The 16,980-nt window shown below is 43.8% G+C and overlaps 1 protein-coding gene across 1 annotated transcript in view; it reads left to right on the top strand.

Moving 5' to 3' along the window:
* Nucleotides 1–16,980, top strand: part of LOC308085623 (chloride channel protein 2-like) — a 202,896-nt gene that overhangs the window by 174,925 nt on the left and 10,991 nt on the right. Inside the window, 3 exon segments of the mRNA XM_080428838.1 lie at nt 2,105–2,234; nt 2,924–2,994; nt 14,531–14,569. Coding sequence (XP_080284964.1) covers nt 2,105–2,234; nt 2,924–2,994; nt 14,531–14,569 — 240 coding nt within the window.

Genomic DNA, 16,980 nt, shown 5'->3' with positions numbered 1-16,980 from the left:
GAGCTTCACGTCCTACTGAAAGGAACTGGCTTCCACAAATATCAAACAACCCGCAGTATGGTCGGCAGTAATGTCAAGTGTACCGTGAACCAACCCCATGTAATGTTCTGTTAAAAGATTACAGTGATTCATCTGACGCAAACCTCTAAATGTCAGCACGTTGTAATGACACAACCCATACAGGAGAAGGTTTATTATTCATTCCAGATGTAAGCATTAACAAAACCTATCTGGCAACATAATCAGTAATCAGTTAAATGTAAAGGGTATCGTGAATAAGGTTTTTTATAGTTTTTATAGTTTTTGTTTTTACTTTTTGTTTTCAATTTCAGTTTAGTTTTGATTAATTTTTTAAGCAGATTTGCTAGTTTAGTTAATATTTTTAATGCTAGGTTTTTGTTTAATTTCCATTAGTTTTAGTATAATGTCTTTGTTATTTATTATTGTAATATGGACTATAATAGTCAGGGGAAAAAAAAACTGATCTACAGCTCACAATGTGTCACGATGCGACCCGTTTTCAGCTTGGGGATGTGCTATTTTCACTATTTTTGACAAACGCTAAAAACGAAGGAAATTTTCCCTATGATTTTAGTTTGTTTTAATTTTGTTTTTTCAACACAATACAGTTTCAGTTAGTTATCGTTTGTTTTTGTTTTTATTTCAGTTAACTAAAATGTTCCTCCAATTCTAGTTTTTCTATTAGATTTAGTTAACTACAATAACCCTGACCATGAAATGACCGTATAGGTTACCACTCTCTCAGGGGAGGCACATATCCGTCCAAAAGTTGTGTGTGCGTGCGTGCGTGCGTGCGTGCGTGCGTGCGTGCGTGCGTGCGTGCGTGCGTGCGTGCGTGAGGTGACTGAGGTCATCTCTTCAGAACACTCAGTCAGTACATTCAAACGAGCCAAGTCTCTGCACTCAACACGTTCTCTCTTACTGACTTAACAGCCTGTGTGGAACAGGACCTAACAGGCTATTGATTTCACTTCCTGTCTGTGTGAGGGGCGTCCTTATAAGGTCAGAGTTTCCCAGTGGAGCACTGGGAAAAGTCCAGTAAGCAGTCTGATGTCAGTGTGTCCGATGTTTTGTCCTCACCACGAGGTCGGGTTACTTGCTGTTAAGGGAAGGAGAGGAAGCCATTCCCAGGATCCCTCTTGTCATCGCGTCTCTTAGCAGCTGCCATTAGCGGAAAGAAATCCAATATAATTTTTTAATGGTTGGAAAATTAAAGTAAGATTCAAAGAGACGGATGTGGATATGCGTTTCAGAGGAAGGGGGGGAAATGAGATTACTAAAAAGAGAGAAAAGAAGTGTGTGTGTGTGTGTGTGTGTGTGTGTGTGTGTGTGTGTGTGTGTGTGTGTGTGTGTGTGTGTGTGTGTGTGTGTGTGTGTGCGTGCGTGCGTGCGTGCGTGCGGGCGGGCGGGGGGGTTGGAGTAATACCTCAGATCATTAACATGCGTTATTAAACTACCATCTGTAAAGGAGAAAAGCTGTACGTGTTAGATGTTAGATGTTTCTGGGGCTCGCACCGCTGTGTTCAGAATGGTGGTACTTCTCTCTCTCTCTATCTCTCTCTCTCCCACCGCACATTCTGCTGCTAGCTTGCAGTAAACAGTTGGGTCCACCCTGAGGGCGTGGATGCAGCGAAGGATATGAGAAAGCGATAAAGGGATAGAAGGAGAGAGAAAGAGAGATATGGAGGGATAGAAGCAGATACTCTTGAGAGGCTCTAGTGATTTCCTCTGCGTTTGACCCCTAAGGCCCCCATGTCAGTGATACTCAGCTATTCATCACACACTGTGTCTCTCTCTGGTCTTTCCTCATTCAGGTCTCATTTTTCATCGCCTTAAGTTTTCAATTTCCAATTTTTTTCTCTGTTGCGTTTTCATTCCCCTTCCATTTATCTGAATCCATCAATCCCAGGGCTGCCAGACATTTCTTTTCAATGACTCCTCAGAAAGTGAAAGAATGAGAAAGACAATCATTTCAAATAGAGAACTTTTAATATGTCCATCTTTTGAGCATTGTTGGAGTTTGGGTGCGTTTTTTTCATTTGTGTGTGTGTGTGTGTGTGTGTGCGTGTGTGTGCGTGTGTAGATCTCCACAGAGGAGTCATCTTTCAGTCCTACACGTCCCTCTCTCCAGAAGCCCCTCAAACCTGCTCTGAAGAGAGCATCTGTGGTGGACCGACCATCTGTGGTGGACCGACCCACAGAGATCCCCATCAGTAAGACATACACACTCTCACACACACACACACACACACACACACGCACACGCACGCACACGCACACGCACGCACACAGTGAGATGTAAATACACCGGGCCGCACAAACAGCACCAACTGCAGACAGCTGCGGCGCCAGAGAACTTTCCCTGCTGGTGCTCTAGCCGTGCTCGATTAGTCAGCACTGTGCTCTGGTATTTCTTTCTAAATGTTTAATGGACTGCATTCATGTAGCACTTTGGCTAGTCTTTCTGAGCACTCAAATGTGCTTTGCGTTCACCCATTCATTCTGTACACACTGCAACGGCGCAACACCGTTAAACATTGTGTTGATGGCAAGCCACACATTGTTGCACTTTATCTAACCAGGGTCTTAACTGTGTGTAACTGAAACGCACGCACGCACGCACGCACGCACGCACGCACGCACGCACGCACACGCACACACACACACACACACACACACACACACACACACACACACACACACACACACACACACACACACACGGTGTGTGTCCCCTCCTGTTGATCATAAAGCTTTTTATCACACTCATTGTGTTATTCCCCCCCCCCCCGCCCCCTTCCCCTCTCTGTATATTGCAATTCTCTCTCTCTCTCTCTCTCCTCTCTCCTCTCTCCTCTCTCCTCCCTCCTCCCTCCTCCCTCTCTCTCTCTCTCTCTCTCAGGCCCCCAGGATAACTCTGGCATTGCCTTAAAGAACCTGTTCTGCGCCAACCCTGATGCAGAGGGGATTGAGGTGAGAAATAAGCACACACACACACACACAGCTGAGTGTGTGTGTGCTGTTATGCTGGCGTACACACTGATTGTATACGCCCACACATCCCTGTGCTATGAATCGCATACAGTCCTTCATGCTCTGTCTCTCTCTCACACACACACACACACACACACACACACACACACACACACACACACACACACACACACACACACACACACACACACGTCGCACACACACAAATCTCATTCCTTCCCAGATGAAGACCTGCCCTGTCTTCTTACCTCGGCTGACCTCATCTCTCCCACACACACACACAGCTGAAGGCTGTGTGTGTGTGTGTGTGTTTAACCACATGAACCCTAGCATTCCTATTCTTGGGGGCGAACACACTGTAAAAATAGCTGATCCACAAGCTCACAACGTGTCGCAACATGACACGTTGCGAGTGTGTAGATCGGCCATTTTCGCAGAAGAGATGCAGTGTAGAGGGAACAAAAAGGAGGGGGGTCCTAGTATAGACCCCTGGGGGACCCCGGGGCAACGCCGCAGAACAGAAGTGGCGTTGCGGGGCATTGGAGGAGGTTGTGTTAACGCTGTGTTTGTCTCCGGCCCCACGAGAAGAACAACAACAACATGGAGGGCAGGAGGACGCCCAAACGCGTCAGGATATCCGTCGTGGTAAGACCCACCAATCAGAGCCACCCGAACGCCCGGGGGGGAAATGTGCCCCCCCCCCGGAAACGGGCTCCATAAACCACCGGTCAGCCAATCGTCACCCCGCCATCTGCTGCAGGGCTAATCCCCCTCGCCGATGGCCCGTGATCTGAGCCCAGACGAGCCGATCTGTGCCATTGTGCCGAAAGTCGTTGAACGTCCTCTTCCTCTTTCAGCCCCTACTGGCCTTTGGCTGCCTCCATCGGCCAATGTGATTGGCTGTGATAAGGACTTGTGTCTTCTATAATGGACCAGTGGTCAGTAGGGGTCATGGAGGACACTTTGACCACTAAAACTCCCACACCATAACATAACCAAAGATATTCGGTGTTAAAGGGAAACTTTGCTGATCTTGAGCTTAAACCCCATTGTTCTGATGCGAGTGTGTGTGTGGGGGGGGGGATACCCTATGTCTTCTATGTATTTCTCTGTGAAATGACATTCACGACATTTCATGGAAAATACACATTAGACATAGCGTATTTTTCCCCACCCTGTATAAATGATCTCACACCAAAACAATGGAATTTAGGTTCAAAATTGTCAAAGCCTTCCTTTAATTTAACTCTGAGAGTGGACAAATAATGTAACCATTGTGTACATTTGTAGACTCTCTGAGTTACAAATGGATGAAGTAACATTGAGGATTTTTCTGTGTACTGCTTAAAAGAAAAATGCAGGTGTGTCCAAAATGACCTAAATTCATTGCAACAGGAGTCGTCATGCGACTCGGGTGTGGTTGAAGTGCGGTCAATTTGTCCCAAGGAGAGAACGAGGCTGTTCAACTTAGCATGTTGTGCTGTCCATCATCAGCATGTCACCCGAGGCGTCCAATCAGTGACTGCCTCATTGTTGTGTTGGGGCGGGACTAATTGAGTCTCATCCTGCCTGATGAATTACTCCATTACATGTCCAATATGCTTTAATTCTAATTTAGTATGTAGAGGAATTTCATCGCTGTAATTCATCAATGTACATACTGTATTCTGCCTGGGGGAGGTAAAAGATGTGTTCGCCCGTATGTGCAATGAAATAATATCAGCATATTTCTTGATTAGAACTTAAGAGTGTTTTCCAATGAGATGATCATGACGCATGAGAAAACAATGAGGTCTACAGTTGAAATGTCAATCAATGAAACATACTGATTCGTCGTTAAGACTAATGATTCCACGTACCGGATCATCCAGCGCTGCATGTAAATGCCATGATAAATGACCAAACCTCAGGATTAAAATCCAATCCCCTACCGTATGGGGCCATGTAACAAACCATAATGTAATAAAATAATGGGTCAAAATGCAAGAACATATCTCTCTAAATGGGACACACTTTTTTTATAAACTCCCAAATTCCACCTATTTAGTGAGACATTATTAATCATTTTGACCAACTATGGCATCTGGAAATGATTACATTATCATTTGTTATAGGCCTCATATCACCATTCCAAAATGACTTGCCACGTATCAAATCAGTATTCCAGATTCTCCAATCATTTATCTTGGTTATTATATAGGCTATAATCAGTCAAATTCTGGTCGTGAGTTTTGTCTTTTTCTCATCGCCTACGATGTCATTCACTTCAATAGGAGCCACCTCCCAACCTGAGATCTCTCTTTTGGGTGAGCATATCGTCCAGTTCTCTTTTCTGTTCACAGTGCGTTTGTGAGTAAAAACAGCAATAGCAATGAATAAAGGCACAAATGAGAACCATTCACACTTTGATATATAGCCGGTTTTGACAGAGTTGTATTGTTTGTTGATTATAGCTGCAAAATGGTGTGTTGTTAATGGTTGTGTCAGTGTAAGTCTATTAGAAGTTATTGATGCTTTACATCTAAGGCCTACGCCTCGCTAGGAGTGCATTAGTTTGACATGCGACAAATTAGTAGTCCAGTTAGGCGAGTGTGTCTATGTAGGTACTGTAACCATACATACGCACGCATATGCACGCACACTAAACAGTGTGCATTCATCTTCAGTGCCTCATAATCCTATTGTGTGAAAGCCATTTGCTGCAGTTGATTTATCGCACAGACTTTCAATTCTAAAGTATTGTTCTGATTAGGATTAGAGATTCTATTGCATCTCAATGGGCTGCTCGCCCACACGAGCAATGATGGAAGCTTTCATAACTCACACACGCCCCCCCCCCCCCCCCCCACACACACACACACACACACACACACACACACACACACACTGATACGCACACATACTCTCATATGTTTTTTTTTAGAAGTCAATAATTATGATTGTCTGAAGAAACTTCTCTTTATGAAGTAACGCAGTGGGAGGGTGGCTGTTCAGGCCAGATTCTTGGCTCAGAATGGGGAGGTTTAGATGATCATAAGGGCTATTAATTATTTTTTTATGGCGCTAGAGTACTCATGGACCACTGAGTTCCATTTTCATGGAGGAACTTGATTATAAATGGAGGAGAGGAGATAATTGAATATCTCATGTTATGAGAGAGGTTTGAATCTTACAGGAATACTTTAATACTTCTGCTCTTATTTGAAGTGCTGTTAGTTGTTTAACCACACGAACCCTAGCTAGCGTTCCCTATTCTGGGCGTGTCCTTGTACAGCATTCTGTGAAAATAATGTGAGCTTGTAGACTGGCTATTTTCGGAAAAGAGATTTGGTGTAGAGGGAAAAAAGGGGTGCGAGTACAGAGTACAGACCCCTGGAGGACCACGGCCAACAAAGTATGTAGGGTTAAAGTGGTTAACTCTTTGTTTGGAAAGTTAATGCAGTGAAGATATTATTGCCATTTATATCATATCATTGTTACGTATGCTTAGTTGAAAATTATTCTCAACTAAGCATAAATGTAAATACAAACATTTTGCCATGCAATGTTGTGAGGCAGGTCAACATAGCATAATTTTTTATTTATTTAACCCATTTAGACCGGGAAAGCATCTGTGTCATTTTAGATTTCTTTGGCTATTCAAAAATAGCAGATATACAAGCTCATAGTGTGCCACCGAGTGCCGCGCTATGAGCTTGTAGACGTGCAATTTTTTTTTAAATCGTGAAAGAAAAAATGAAAAAAATCTTTGAATATATATATATATATATATATATATATATATATATATATATATATATATATATATATACTTTTTGTGAGGTTTGGATATTTGCACACCAAATCCTGCGCTGTGATTGGCCACAAATGTACCCCCCTAACCCTGCACCGTGATTGGCCAATCACAGTCTATTCAGGACTGTGATTGGCTAAGGAAACATGACACATGTGCATAGCCCTATAAATAGGACCATAACTTTAAAAAAAAACATAAATGTGTTTTTTTTAAGTTATGGTTTCTTCCATCACTTCTTCCATCACTGTGATGACCACTGTGACCACACCGCCCACTTCACACTGGGTGTGATTTTGTTTTTTTACTGTCAGGATTTAGAAGACATTTGTAGAATCGGCCTCAGGTTTTAATGGGTTAATATTGTTTTTAAAAAGCTAGTCCTGTTGAGAGCAAACATCCTTTTCAGGCCAAGGTCAGTAGCAATCATAAAAACAAGTCTCTGATATGACATACATACATGCACACTGAGTGCTACGTTGAAAGTCACTATATGAGTGTTGAAAAGGCAGGCAGGCAGCCTCTGAGACTTAGTTGAGGGTCAGGACCTGAGACCAAATAGTAACATTTCTCATGGTTTCTGCCTCAAGGTCCTTCGTGAAAATCACACATTAATGTTGACCTTAACTTTTACTGGTTGCCATCATTTAATAAAGCACTGATTTACTGACATTACATACAGTATGAGAAGCATTGTGTGTGGTCTGTGCTGGAACAGATGGCACCTTTTGGGTACAGTGAATTTTTAGGATGTGCTAAGTAGGCCTGCAGGGATATTGGTCATTATTACAATGTGATGGCCTAATTAGTATTAAAACACCTGAGGCGCTGTGTGTGTGTGTGTGTGTGTGTGTGTGTGTGTGTGTGTGTGTGTGTGTGTGTGTGTGTGTGTGTGTGTGTGTGTGTGTGTGTGTGTGTGTGTGTGTGTGTGTGTGTGTGTGTGTGTGTGTGTGTGTGTGTGTGTACTTGTGCTGCTATCTATGTGGGGACAAAATGTCCCCTCAAGGATAGCAAAACCAGACAAACGTGACTTAATGGGGGAATTTTTCTGGTCCCCTTGACGGTAGTGGTCATTTTCATGATTAAAAGATTCAGTTTGGTGTTAGGATTAGGCATTTATTAAGGGTTGGGACTTTTGGGGTTAGAGTTGGTTTTACGGGACATGGGGGATAGGATTAAAAATGCACCACAGGAAAAGTTTTTTCTTTCTCTCATTCACGTCTTGCATCTCATTCACTTTCTTTCTGATCTCCGTCTGTCCTGCATCAGTCATGATTACATTTTATTAGGCATGTAACAATTCACTCAACTCACGATACGATTCGAATCACGATACTAGTTTCACGATATCATTTCATCACGATTTTTTAAACACAATTTTTTTTCCAGCCAAATGACCAAAAACATTTTTTTTAAATGATTTCTCTTACACAAATCCAGTATTTTCTTCTCTTTAATTTTTTAGCGGTGCCAGCCGCTCTACATTTGACCGTGTGTGTATGTCTGTCCGTCCGTTTGCGGCAAAGATGCAACACATGCGCCACTTCAAGACATGCACACAAACACACACACACACAAGCCAGCACTGCACACGTGCGCGCACACACACACACACACACACACACACACACACACACACACACACACACACACACACACACACGTCACCTACTGTGCAGTATGACACATATAACACATTTCTATCTGTTTATATCTGCTATTTAATAGCCAAAGAAGTCTTAAAATGACACAGATGCGTTTCCCGGATTGAATGGGTTAAGTGGTCTTAACTTTTGAGATTTTCAAAGTGGGCACCCTGATCCAGACAAAGGTTAAGAACCACTGCTGTAGTCTAATACACCTAACCCAGCTTCTCATTTATGTGTGTACGACGTGTTCGACAGACAGACAGACAGACAGACAGACAGACAGACAGAAACAAAACAAATGGGGGGGGGAAGTGAGAGAGAGAGAAATGGAAGCCGTGAGCGTCATAAATAAAGCATGGAGACGTTATGCGGTTATGTGGAGTGAGAGAAATAATGAGAAAAGCAGCAAGCAGCGACTGAAAAGGCCAGGCGGCATCATTTCTCTGAGACAAGAGTACTGATGTAATTTACTCTGCATCAATATTTCACAGACCGGATGGAAGGGAGGAGGGGCGGGAGGGGGAGAAGAGACGGGTCGGGTGGGGTGGAGGGGGGAGGGAGAGGAGAGGGGAGGAGAGAAGAGAAGAGGAAAGGAGGGGAGGAGGGGGACGGAAGTGGAGACCTAAATAAAGTATAAAATATAGGCACGTAATTGTAAATCGATTTATTGTAAATCGATTCAAATCAATTCAAACGGGTGACAATTTAAATCGATTTAATAAATGCAAAAAGCAGAGGGCACGTAAAAAAAATAGAAGAATATACAGGATCTTTGTAAGAGAATTAATATTGTATTGAAAAGAGGATAAGAGAAAACACAGTATTGTAAAATAAAAAAATCACACCCAGTGTGAGTAAGCGGTGCCTACTCTGTTTGATGAGTGTGTGCTGTCATTCAGTTCGTACAAATCTATTTGATGTGTGGGCGCTGGCATTCAGACTGGTATTGAGGCGGTACTAAAAGAGTATTAGTAGTATTTTTTACTCAGTACTACTGAGTATTTTTACTCAATTTAAGTACTCTTAAGTATTGTTACTCAATGTATTTATTTGAAAGTATTTAATCACTTTATTAACTTTAAAGTATTTTTTACTCATTTTTACAACTTTTAAGTATTTTTACTGTTTTTATCAACTGTTAGGTATTTATACTCTCAACTTTTAAGTATTTTTACTGTTTTTTTCAACTTTTAAGTATTTTTACTCATTTTGATTACTCTGAAGTATTTTTACTCATTTTGATTACTCTGAAGTATTTTTAATCAAGGTATTTACTTTTAAATATTTGTACTCACATTATAGATCGGGTGTGTGTGTGTGTGTGTGTGTGTGTGTGTGTGTGTGTGTGTGTGTGTGTGTGTGTGTGTGTGTGTGTGTGTGTGTGTGTGTGTGTGTGTGTGTGTGTGTGTGTGTGTGTGTGTGTGTGTGTGTGTGTGTGTGTGTGTGAAAACCAATACATTGATTGCTGAGTGTGTGTGTTTGTGGGGGGGAGCTGAAGGGGGTGCTACGGGGGGTCGTCGACCCCTTAGTTCCCAGGCTGGGGGCTCGCGCGTGCTCCACATGCACGAGCTCCACATGCACGCGCGAGCACTCACCGTCAGCCGCCCGCGAGCCGTCAATCATTAACACAACAACGCACCGTCAGGGGCGAGCTATATTATACCTCTATGGGGGCGAGCCGTCTTTAACACTTTTAACAATGGCCTCAACCTGGCTGCTTTGCATAACATTAAAGCCATGGAGTGTGAAAGGGTTAATCGCTTAGCAGAGGACAAGAGCTAGTAGCCTGCCAGACACTCACAAACTTATCCCTGTCTAGCTCTGGTCCATAGCGTTAGAAGGAGTTCTCCTTAACGTTATGGTACTTTCGATTCTTCCCCTCGCACCGCGGTAGCGCAGCCTCTCGTCTGTAGTAAAAATAAAAAATACACTTTTGGTACTCACCAAAACAAAGACGGTTTAATGGAGTTGAAAGCCTATTCTACTAAGTGGGAACACTGTGAGCCCCCACCTCACGTCTAAAATACACTTTTTGGCCAGAAAAGAAAATATTTCACCGGAAGGAAGAATCTGGTCTAATAGGAAAATTCCATTGACCAGATCTGTAGAGGGCACTGTGGAGTAACGAAAAACAGGTTTTAATTCCGGTGAAATATTTTCTTTTCTGGCCAAAAAGTGTATTTTAGATGTGAGGTGGGGACTCACAGTGTTCCCATTTAGTAAAGTAGGCTTTCAACTCCATAAAACCGTCTTTGTTTTGGTGAGTAGCAAAAGGGTATTTTTTTTATTTTTTACTTGTTTTAAAAAACACTGTTTTAAAAGCAATGTAAGTCTTTAAAAAAAAGTTATTCAAGTAAAGACAAGTTGATTGATTATTTTAAGTACTTATGTGTGGGTGAATATATGTAAAGGGCTTTTATATAAAAAAAGGAAAATAATGTTGCTATGTTGGATATGCAGGCATGTTGCTATGTGCACATGCCTGCGCGCGCGTGCACGTGCGCGCGCACGTGACGTCATAAAATATAGCCCCCTTAGTTAAAAAATCCACAGCTCACCACTGGGGGGGAGACTCTAATGGTTGTCTGATCAAAGCAATACAGCTCCATCGTCTGCATACTGTCAGCACTCTGCCTCATGCAGGCGCTCTCTTATTCACTGGAGTGTCGTCCTGCATGCATTACAGGATATGCACGCACAACATGCACAAGTGCAAGCTCATTTGAATATGGCTACAGTACACAACTGTCTTGAGTTTCCTTAAGCCTCATGTGTGCTCATACAAATATTGACCACACACACACACACACACACACACACACACACACACACACACACACACACACACACAGACACACACACAGACAGACCTACACGCGCACGCGCACAATCACACACAACCATTCACTGTCCCTCATGCAGCCAAGGCACATATTTGCTCTCCTAATAGCCTAGCTAATCTCTCCAACCTTGCATGCCGTCTCAACTTGAATCTTGTGTGTGCACGCGCATGCAAGTGTATGCGCGTGTGTATGCACGTGTGTAGCCTATGCACGTGTGTAGCCTATGCACGTGTGTATGCGCGTGTGTGTGTGTGTGTGTGTGCGTGCAATTGTCATAAATTGTGACAATAAAGCGCAAGTTCCCAACTTATAGATCAGCTATTTTCACTATTATTTGAAATAGGGCTAAAGTGTTAAATTCATAATATATTTTGTAATGAGTCCCAAGAGTCCCTTCCTAGAGATGTAGTTTAGTCAAAAATACAATATTTCTATTTAACCCATTAAAACCGGGAAAGCATCTTTGTCATTTTAGACGTTTGCGTTGGCTAATTAAAAATAGCAGATATACAAGCTTGAGCTTGTACATCTGCTATTTTTGAAAATCTTGAAAGTGTGCGAACTACTGATTTAGAAGGCATTTGTAGAATCGGCCTCAGGTCTTAATGGGTTAAAATGTAGCGGTGTGAAAGTCATCAGCTTGCAAAAAACACTGTACTTGCAAAGTACAGTACTCAAGTAAATGTACTTAGTTACTGCCCATCACTGCATGCGTGTGTGTAGCTTTCCTGGCGCCCGCCTTGTATAATGGTAGGCCACCCTGTGGCCCATGGCAACAGTTACCAGGGTTACCAACAGGTCAGCCACTGCAGAGATAGGGATAAATGAGCTCAGGGCTCCCGCCGGTCCCTGGGTCACACACAGACACAGACACAGACACACACAGACACACACTCCAACATCTATCCCCAGAAAGTAAGTGCATGTACTGCGGTGAATAGAATAAACACTCTTTCACACCTTATTTCACACACCATAACGCACAAACGGTGACAAAACATATCACTGCGGTCCTCCTCACACATAATAGGAAAAGTGTATATACATACACCCCCTGGCATGGGGAGATATTTAGCAACCCCCCCCTCCTCTTTCTCTCGCTATTTCCATCTCTCTCTCTTCTCTCCCCCCCTCTCTCACCCTCTCTCACCCTCTCCCTCTCCCTCCCCGTCATCCTCTCCCAGCACACACTGGTGGGTTTGACAATTCCATAACTACAGCAGTGACTGGCGTGCTGTTCTCTCAGATCCGCGCAGGGGGCACTACTGTGTTTCAGTCGCCTCCAGCCGACTGTCTGTCAGTGTGGCCACTAGGTGGAGTCTCAGACAGCCCACTCTGGCAGTTCTATCAGTGTAATAAATACGTTGTGTTTGTTATGGTACGAATTTGACTTTCGCTCTTGGAAATTAAGCTGACTAGATGTGAGGGCCTCTTCGCGGCCCTCACATCTAGGCCCGATCCGAGGTTGGTCCAGACAGCACTGGCCTAGTGACTCTGCACACACGTCATGCGAAGACCGGCCACTCTGGCTTCTCCTCTCCACCCTCCCCGCCTTGCTTTGCGGCCCTAACCAACCTCCCAACCTCGGTCATTAGGCCGCCTGTACTGCGGGTAACCATGGCCATCATGAGGCAGTCGAGTGTTGTCACAGAAGTCTTTAGGGAAGCTGTTATTGACCATGCAGGGGCTGTTAGGGTTGGCTGTCCCACAGGGTCCATGTAGCATGGATTGACGCAGAGTGGCTCCTTCTGTGGGTCAGGTATGTCTGCTAGTACACCGCCACTCTTTGAGTTTGCCATAATTGTGATAAAGAGGTCAAACTTCCTGTATATGGTTGCTATGGCAACCTGCCATATCAGGCTGAGGGTCTGATAGGCAAATCAGAGAATCAATGAAGCCGAGAGTCTGATCACAGATCGAGGTGGGGTAAGATGCCTAAAACATAGCCATAGCTCTGATCAACAGTCTGTGGCAAGTTTCGGGGCAAATGGAGTGATCCTGTGCTTGCTTACCCCGAACGAACTTTCTGAGCTTTTGTCAATTATATAGTAGTAAGATAGTAAGATAAGATAGTAAGATAAGATAGTAAGATACGGAAGTCATGAAAACGCTGCAGTTGTCATTGCATGCAGTAGCAGATATACAAGCTCGAAACGCGGCTCAAAGCGCGTCTTACAACGCGGCGCAAAGTCTTGAGCTTGTTGATCTGCTACTTTTGCTATTTTTGAATTTGAATCCTGAAAAGTAACAGTTTGACCCGACAAAGACGATATTAATTCCATTGGAGACTTGATGCGACTTTACACTTGGTTTTATTACCGTTAAAACCTTTTCATGAAAACGTTATGTTTTCAATCGCTAGGTTTTAAGTCTTCTTCCCACAGCATGATGCGTTTCTGTAAATACATTTTTTTCATTGATGATAAAGCAGGGTTTCCGGGGCTTGTGATTGGATTCTACTGAGTCTATACTGCAGTTCTCTCAAATCCACGCAGGGGGCGCTACTGTGTTCCTGTCTGTCAGTGTGTCCCGCTGCATGGCGGCTCAAGCCTGATTTATACTTAGTTGCACGCTGGTGTCGCATGCCGTAGATAGCAGATATACAAGCTCACAACGTGTCACATTTGTGACGCGTTGTGAGCTTGTACATCTGCTATTTTACTGAGCACCATCCCGGCCACGCAACTTAAAGCTCCTATGACATGGACATTGTCTTAAGTCTCTAGTCTTGTCTGTCCAACTGAGGCTTCAGACAGCACACTCTGGCAGTTCCATCAGTGTAATAATAATCATCCGCTCACACATCCCCCGCACTCATTGCAGTAGTCCCTCATTTAGTTGCACCATCCATTACTGTCCACCCTGTCTCCCTCGCCGGACGGGGGCTCGGTCACAAGGCCATGTGATGCGCCGGCAATTATATGTTTTTAAATGTCCACCTCTTCCCCTCTCTGTGTGTGTGCGTGTGCGCGTGTGCGTGTGCGCGTGTGCATGTGCGTGTGTGTGTGTGTGTGTGTACACTTGTGTGCCTGTCGGTCTTTGAGGGTGTTCGTGTGTGCTTGCGTGAATGTATGTACAACGTGTGTCTTCTAGTGTCTATCTGTTCCCTGCACAAGAGTTTATGTGCGTTTTGTTTGTTTCTATCTGTGTCTACGTGTGTTTGTGTGTGTGTTTGTGTGTACGCTTGTATGCGTGTGCTGACTCGTCTCCCTGTCCCTCTTCCTCTGCAGGATGACGGAGACGTGGAAGATGACATGACCATCAGAGAGGTAAGAATGACAGCCAATCACATCACAGTCTCTCTCTCTCTCTCTCACACGCGCACACACACACACACACACACACACACACACACACACACACACACACACACACACACACACACACACACACACACACACACACACACACACACACACACACACACACACACACACCTACAGCCAATGAGAGGGAAGCAGCTAGGCCTCGCAGCCAATCAGAGGCGAGCCATTAGGACTCGAGTCGATTAACCACGTGAACCCTGTAGCCTCCCTATTCTGGGCATGTCATTATAAGCAAACGTTCGGCAAACAATCTCCGGAAAAATGGTCTACAACGCGTGTGTCACAATGCAATGCATTGTGAGCTTGTAGATTGGCTATTTTCGCTATGAATAAAGGGGTGCCCTGACATTTTCACTTGCCAGCTGGTGTGCCTTGTGCACAGAAATTCCCCTGACGGAATGGAAAATGAGCAGCAGTCAGCAGAGTTTACAACCACCGGGTACAATATGAAACTAGTAGTAACCATGTTTACATGGACTGGAGCAATCCGACTATTGGCTTTATACTAAATAAGTATCAAGTTTTAGTTTTTAGTAAAAATTGACAGAAGCATTCCTTGCATATAAATCAAAAACACATATCATTGCATTGCCCCATATACAGCCCAACGAAGAAAAATAGTTATAATAAGTCATTTCGTTTTTTCCCCCCAAATGAAAACACAAAGGACTAAAGTCTTGCAAGACTTACAAGAAATTAGACACAAGTAAGAGATGAAACAACAACAATACACAAAACCAAAAGCAGGAACATAAACAAGAAAAAACTAAACAAAACAAAAAGAACAAACAAACACATCAGTCAGCTGAACCATTCAGAAAAGTTTGTGTAATCCGCAAAACAGCACTCCCGTCACGACACCCCAATAACATTACACCACCAGACCTCACAGAATACCCTAATCTGGAATGAAAGGAAAGTTTATCCTCCGTACATATTGGAAGAAAGGACTCCATACCTTCCAGACATTTTCGCAAAACCATTCAGGGACAGACTAATTTTCTTCAATTAAAACAAATATAGGATATCTCTCACCCAGTGAGTATGGGAGGGAGAGTCAGGAGATTTCCATTTCATCAAGATAAGCCTCCTAGCCAATAAGGTGACAAAGGCCATAGCATCTTTCGTAGCTTTAGGGAGGGAAGGCAAAGAAGGGAAAACCCCAAATAATGCACCAACAGCACATTGTTCCACATTTTTCCTTGATATCTCTGACAGTATCAAGCTGTATAACTGGGTTGGTTATACTGTAGCAATTTTCCATTCATGTTCACATTTCGTGACAGTGTCTGCATGGGGCGACTGAAGTTTTTTCGGAGGCCTTTCAATATCGCCAGACAGACCCAGATGACCCGCAGTCTATATTTTTGGAAATGACATCATTCATAATTCATTCATCAACAGCAACTCTCATTTCCTCTCTGTCGACCCACGCATTCCTGTCACCCCTCCCCCCTCTCCCCTTTCCCTCTCTGAATCACTCACTCATTGCCTCTCATAACTCTTCCTCTCCTTCTCTTACCATCCCTTCTTCTTTATCACACCTTTCGGGCTTTTCCCTCCCTCTCTCACTCCATCCGCCCATCCATCCATCCCTCCATCTGTGGTTCTCAGAGGTCTCTGGGTGTCTTTAATGATTGATTCCAGTCCAGTGCGGCTTATTGACCATCTATCAGAAGCAGTATGATTTGTCGGGGTGGGGCTTTGGCCGTTTGTCCCCAGATTATGACGCCTCTTTGCTGTGATTAGTGGCTGACACCAAACAAATGGTCCTCGTCTGTCAGCAGCATCTATCAGGGACTCCCTGCTGCACCTCGGGACAACGGCCAGGGCAGATAAACCAAAAGGCTGCGCTGGCAAGCAGTGCCTTTGGCCTGGTGACTCAGGAAGCCCAGGCTGGGAGGTAGATTTAGTTGGGGCCTGCCAGTAAAATGACCGGATGGATAGCGGGTCGCCCCACATAACCACAATGTCCCCGATGTGATTATTATGTCCTTTCCAATCTCTCTGTCCTCAGTTTCCTGTATCTCTACTATTCTATCTACTAAGCAAAAAGCGGACAAAGAAATGCTGTATCTGACTGTTAGTAGTTGACTAACTTTTTTCCCTTTCGAAAACTATATAAAAATGAAATAAAAACTAAGCTATGATGACTAAAACTATGTCTAAATATATTGACAATTTCGTCAGCAATTAAAAACTAGACTAAAATGTTTGGGATTGACTAGCGGAGAAGAGATCCAGTAGAAATAAGACAAGTCATCATGGGTGCGCGCGGGTGTCACAGACCGAAAATAGTTGATCTACAAGCTCACATGCGACGTGTTGTGAGCTTGTAGATCGGCTATTTTCGG

The sequence above is a fragment of the Gymnoscopelus braueri genome, assembly GCF_963280865.1.
Source record: "Gymnoscopelus braueri genome assembly, chromosome: 5".
In the NCBI taxonomy this organism is placed as follows: domain Eukaryota; kingdom Metazoa; phylum Chordata; class Actinopteri; order Myctophiformes; family Myctophidae; genus Gymnoscopelus; species Gymnoscopelus braueri.
The sequence above is the reverse complement of the archived record's forward strand: the minus strand, read 5'-3'. Positions and strand labels throughout refer to the sequence as shown.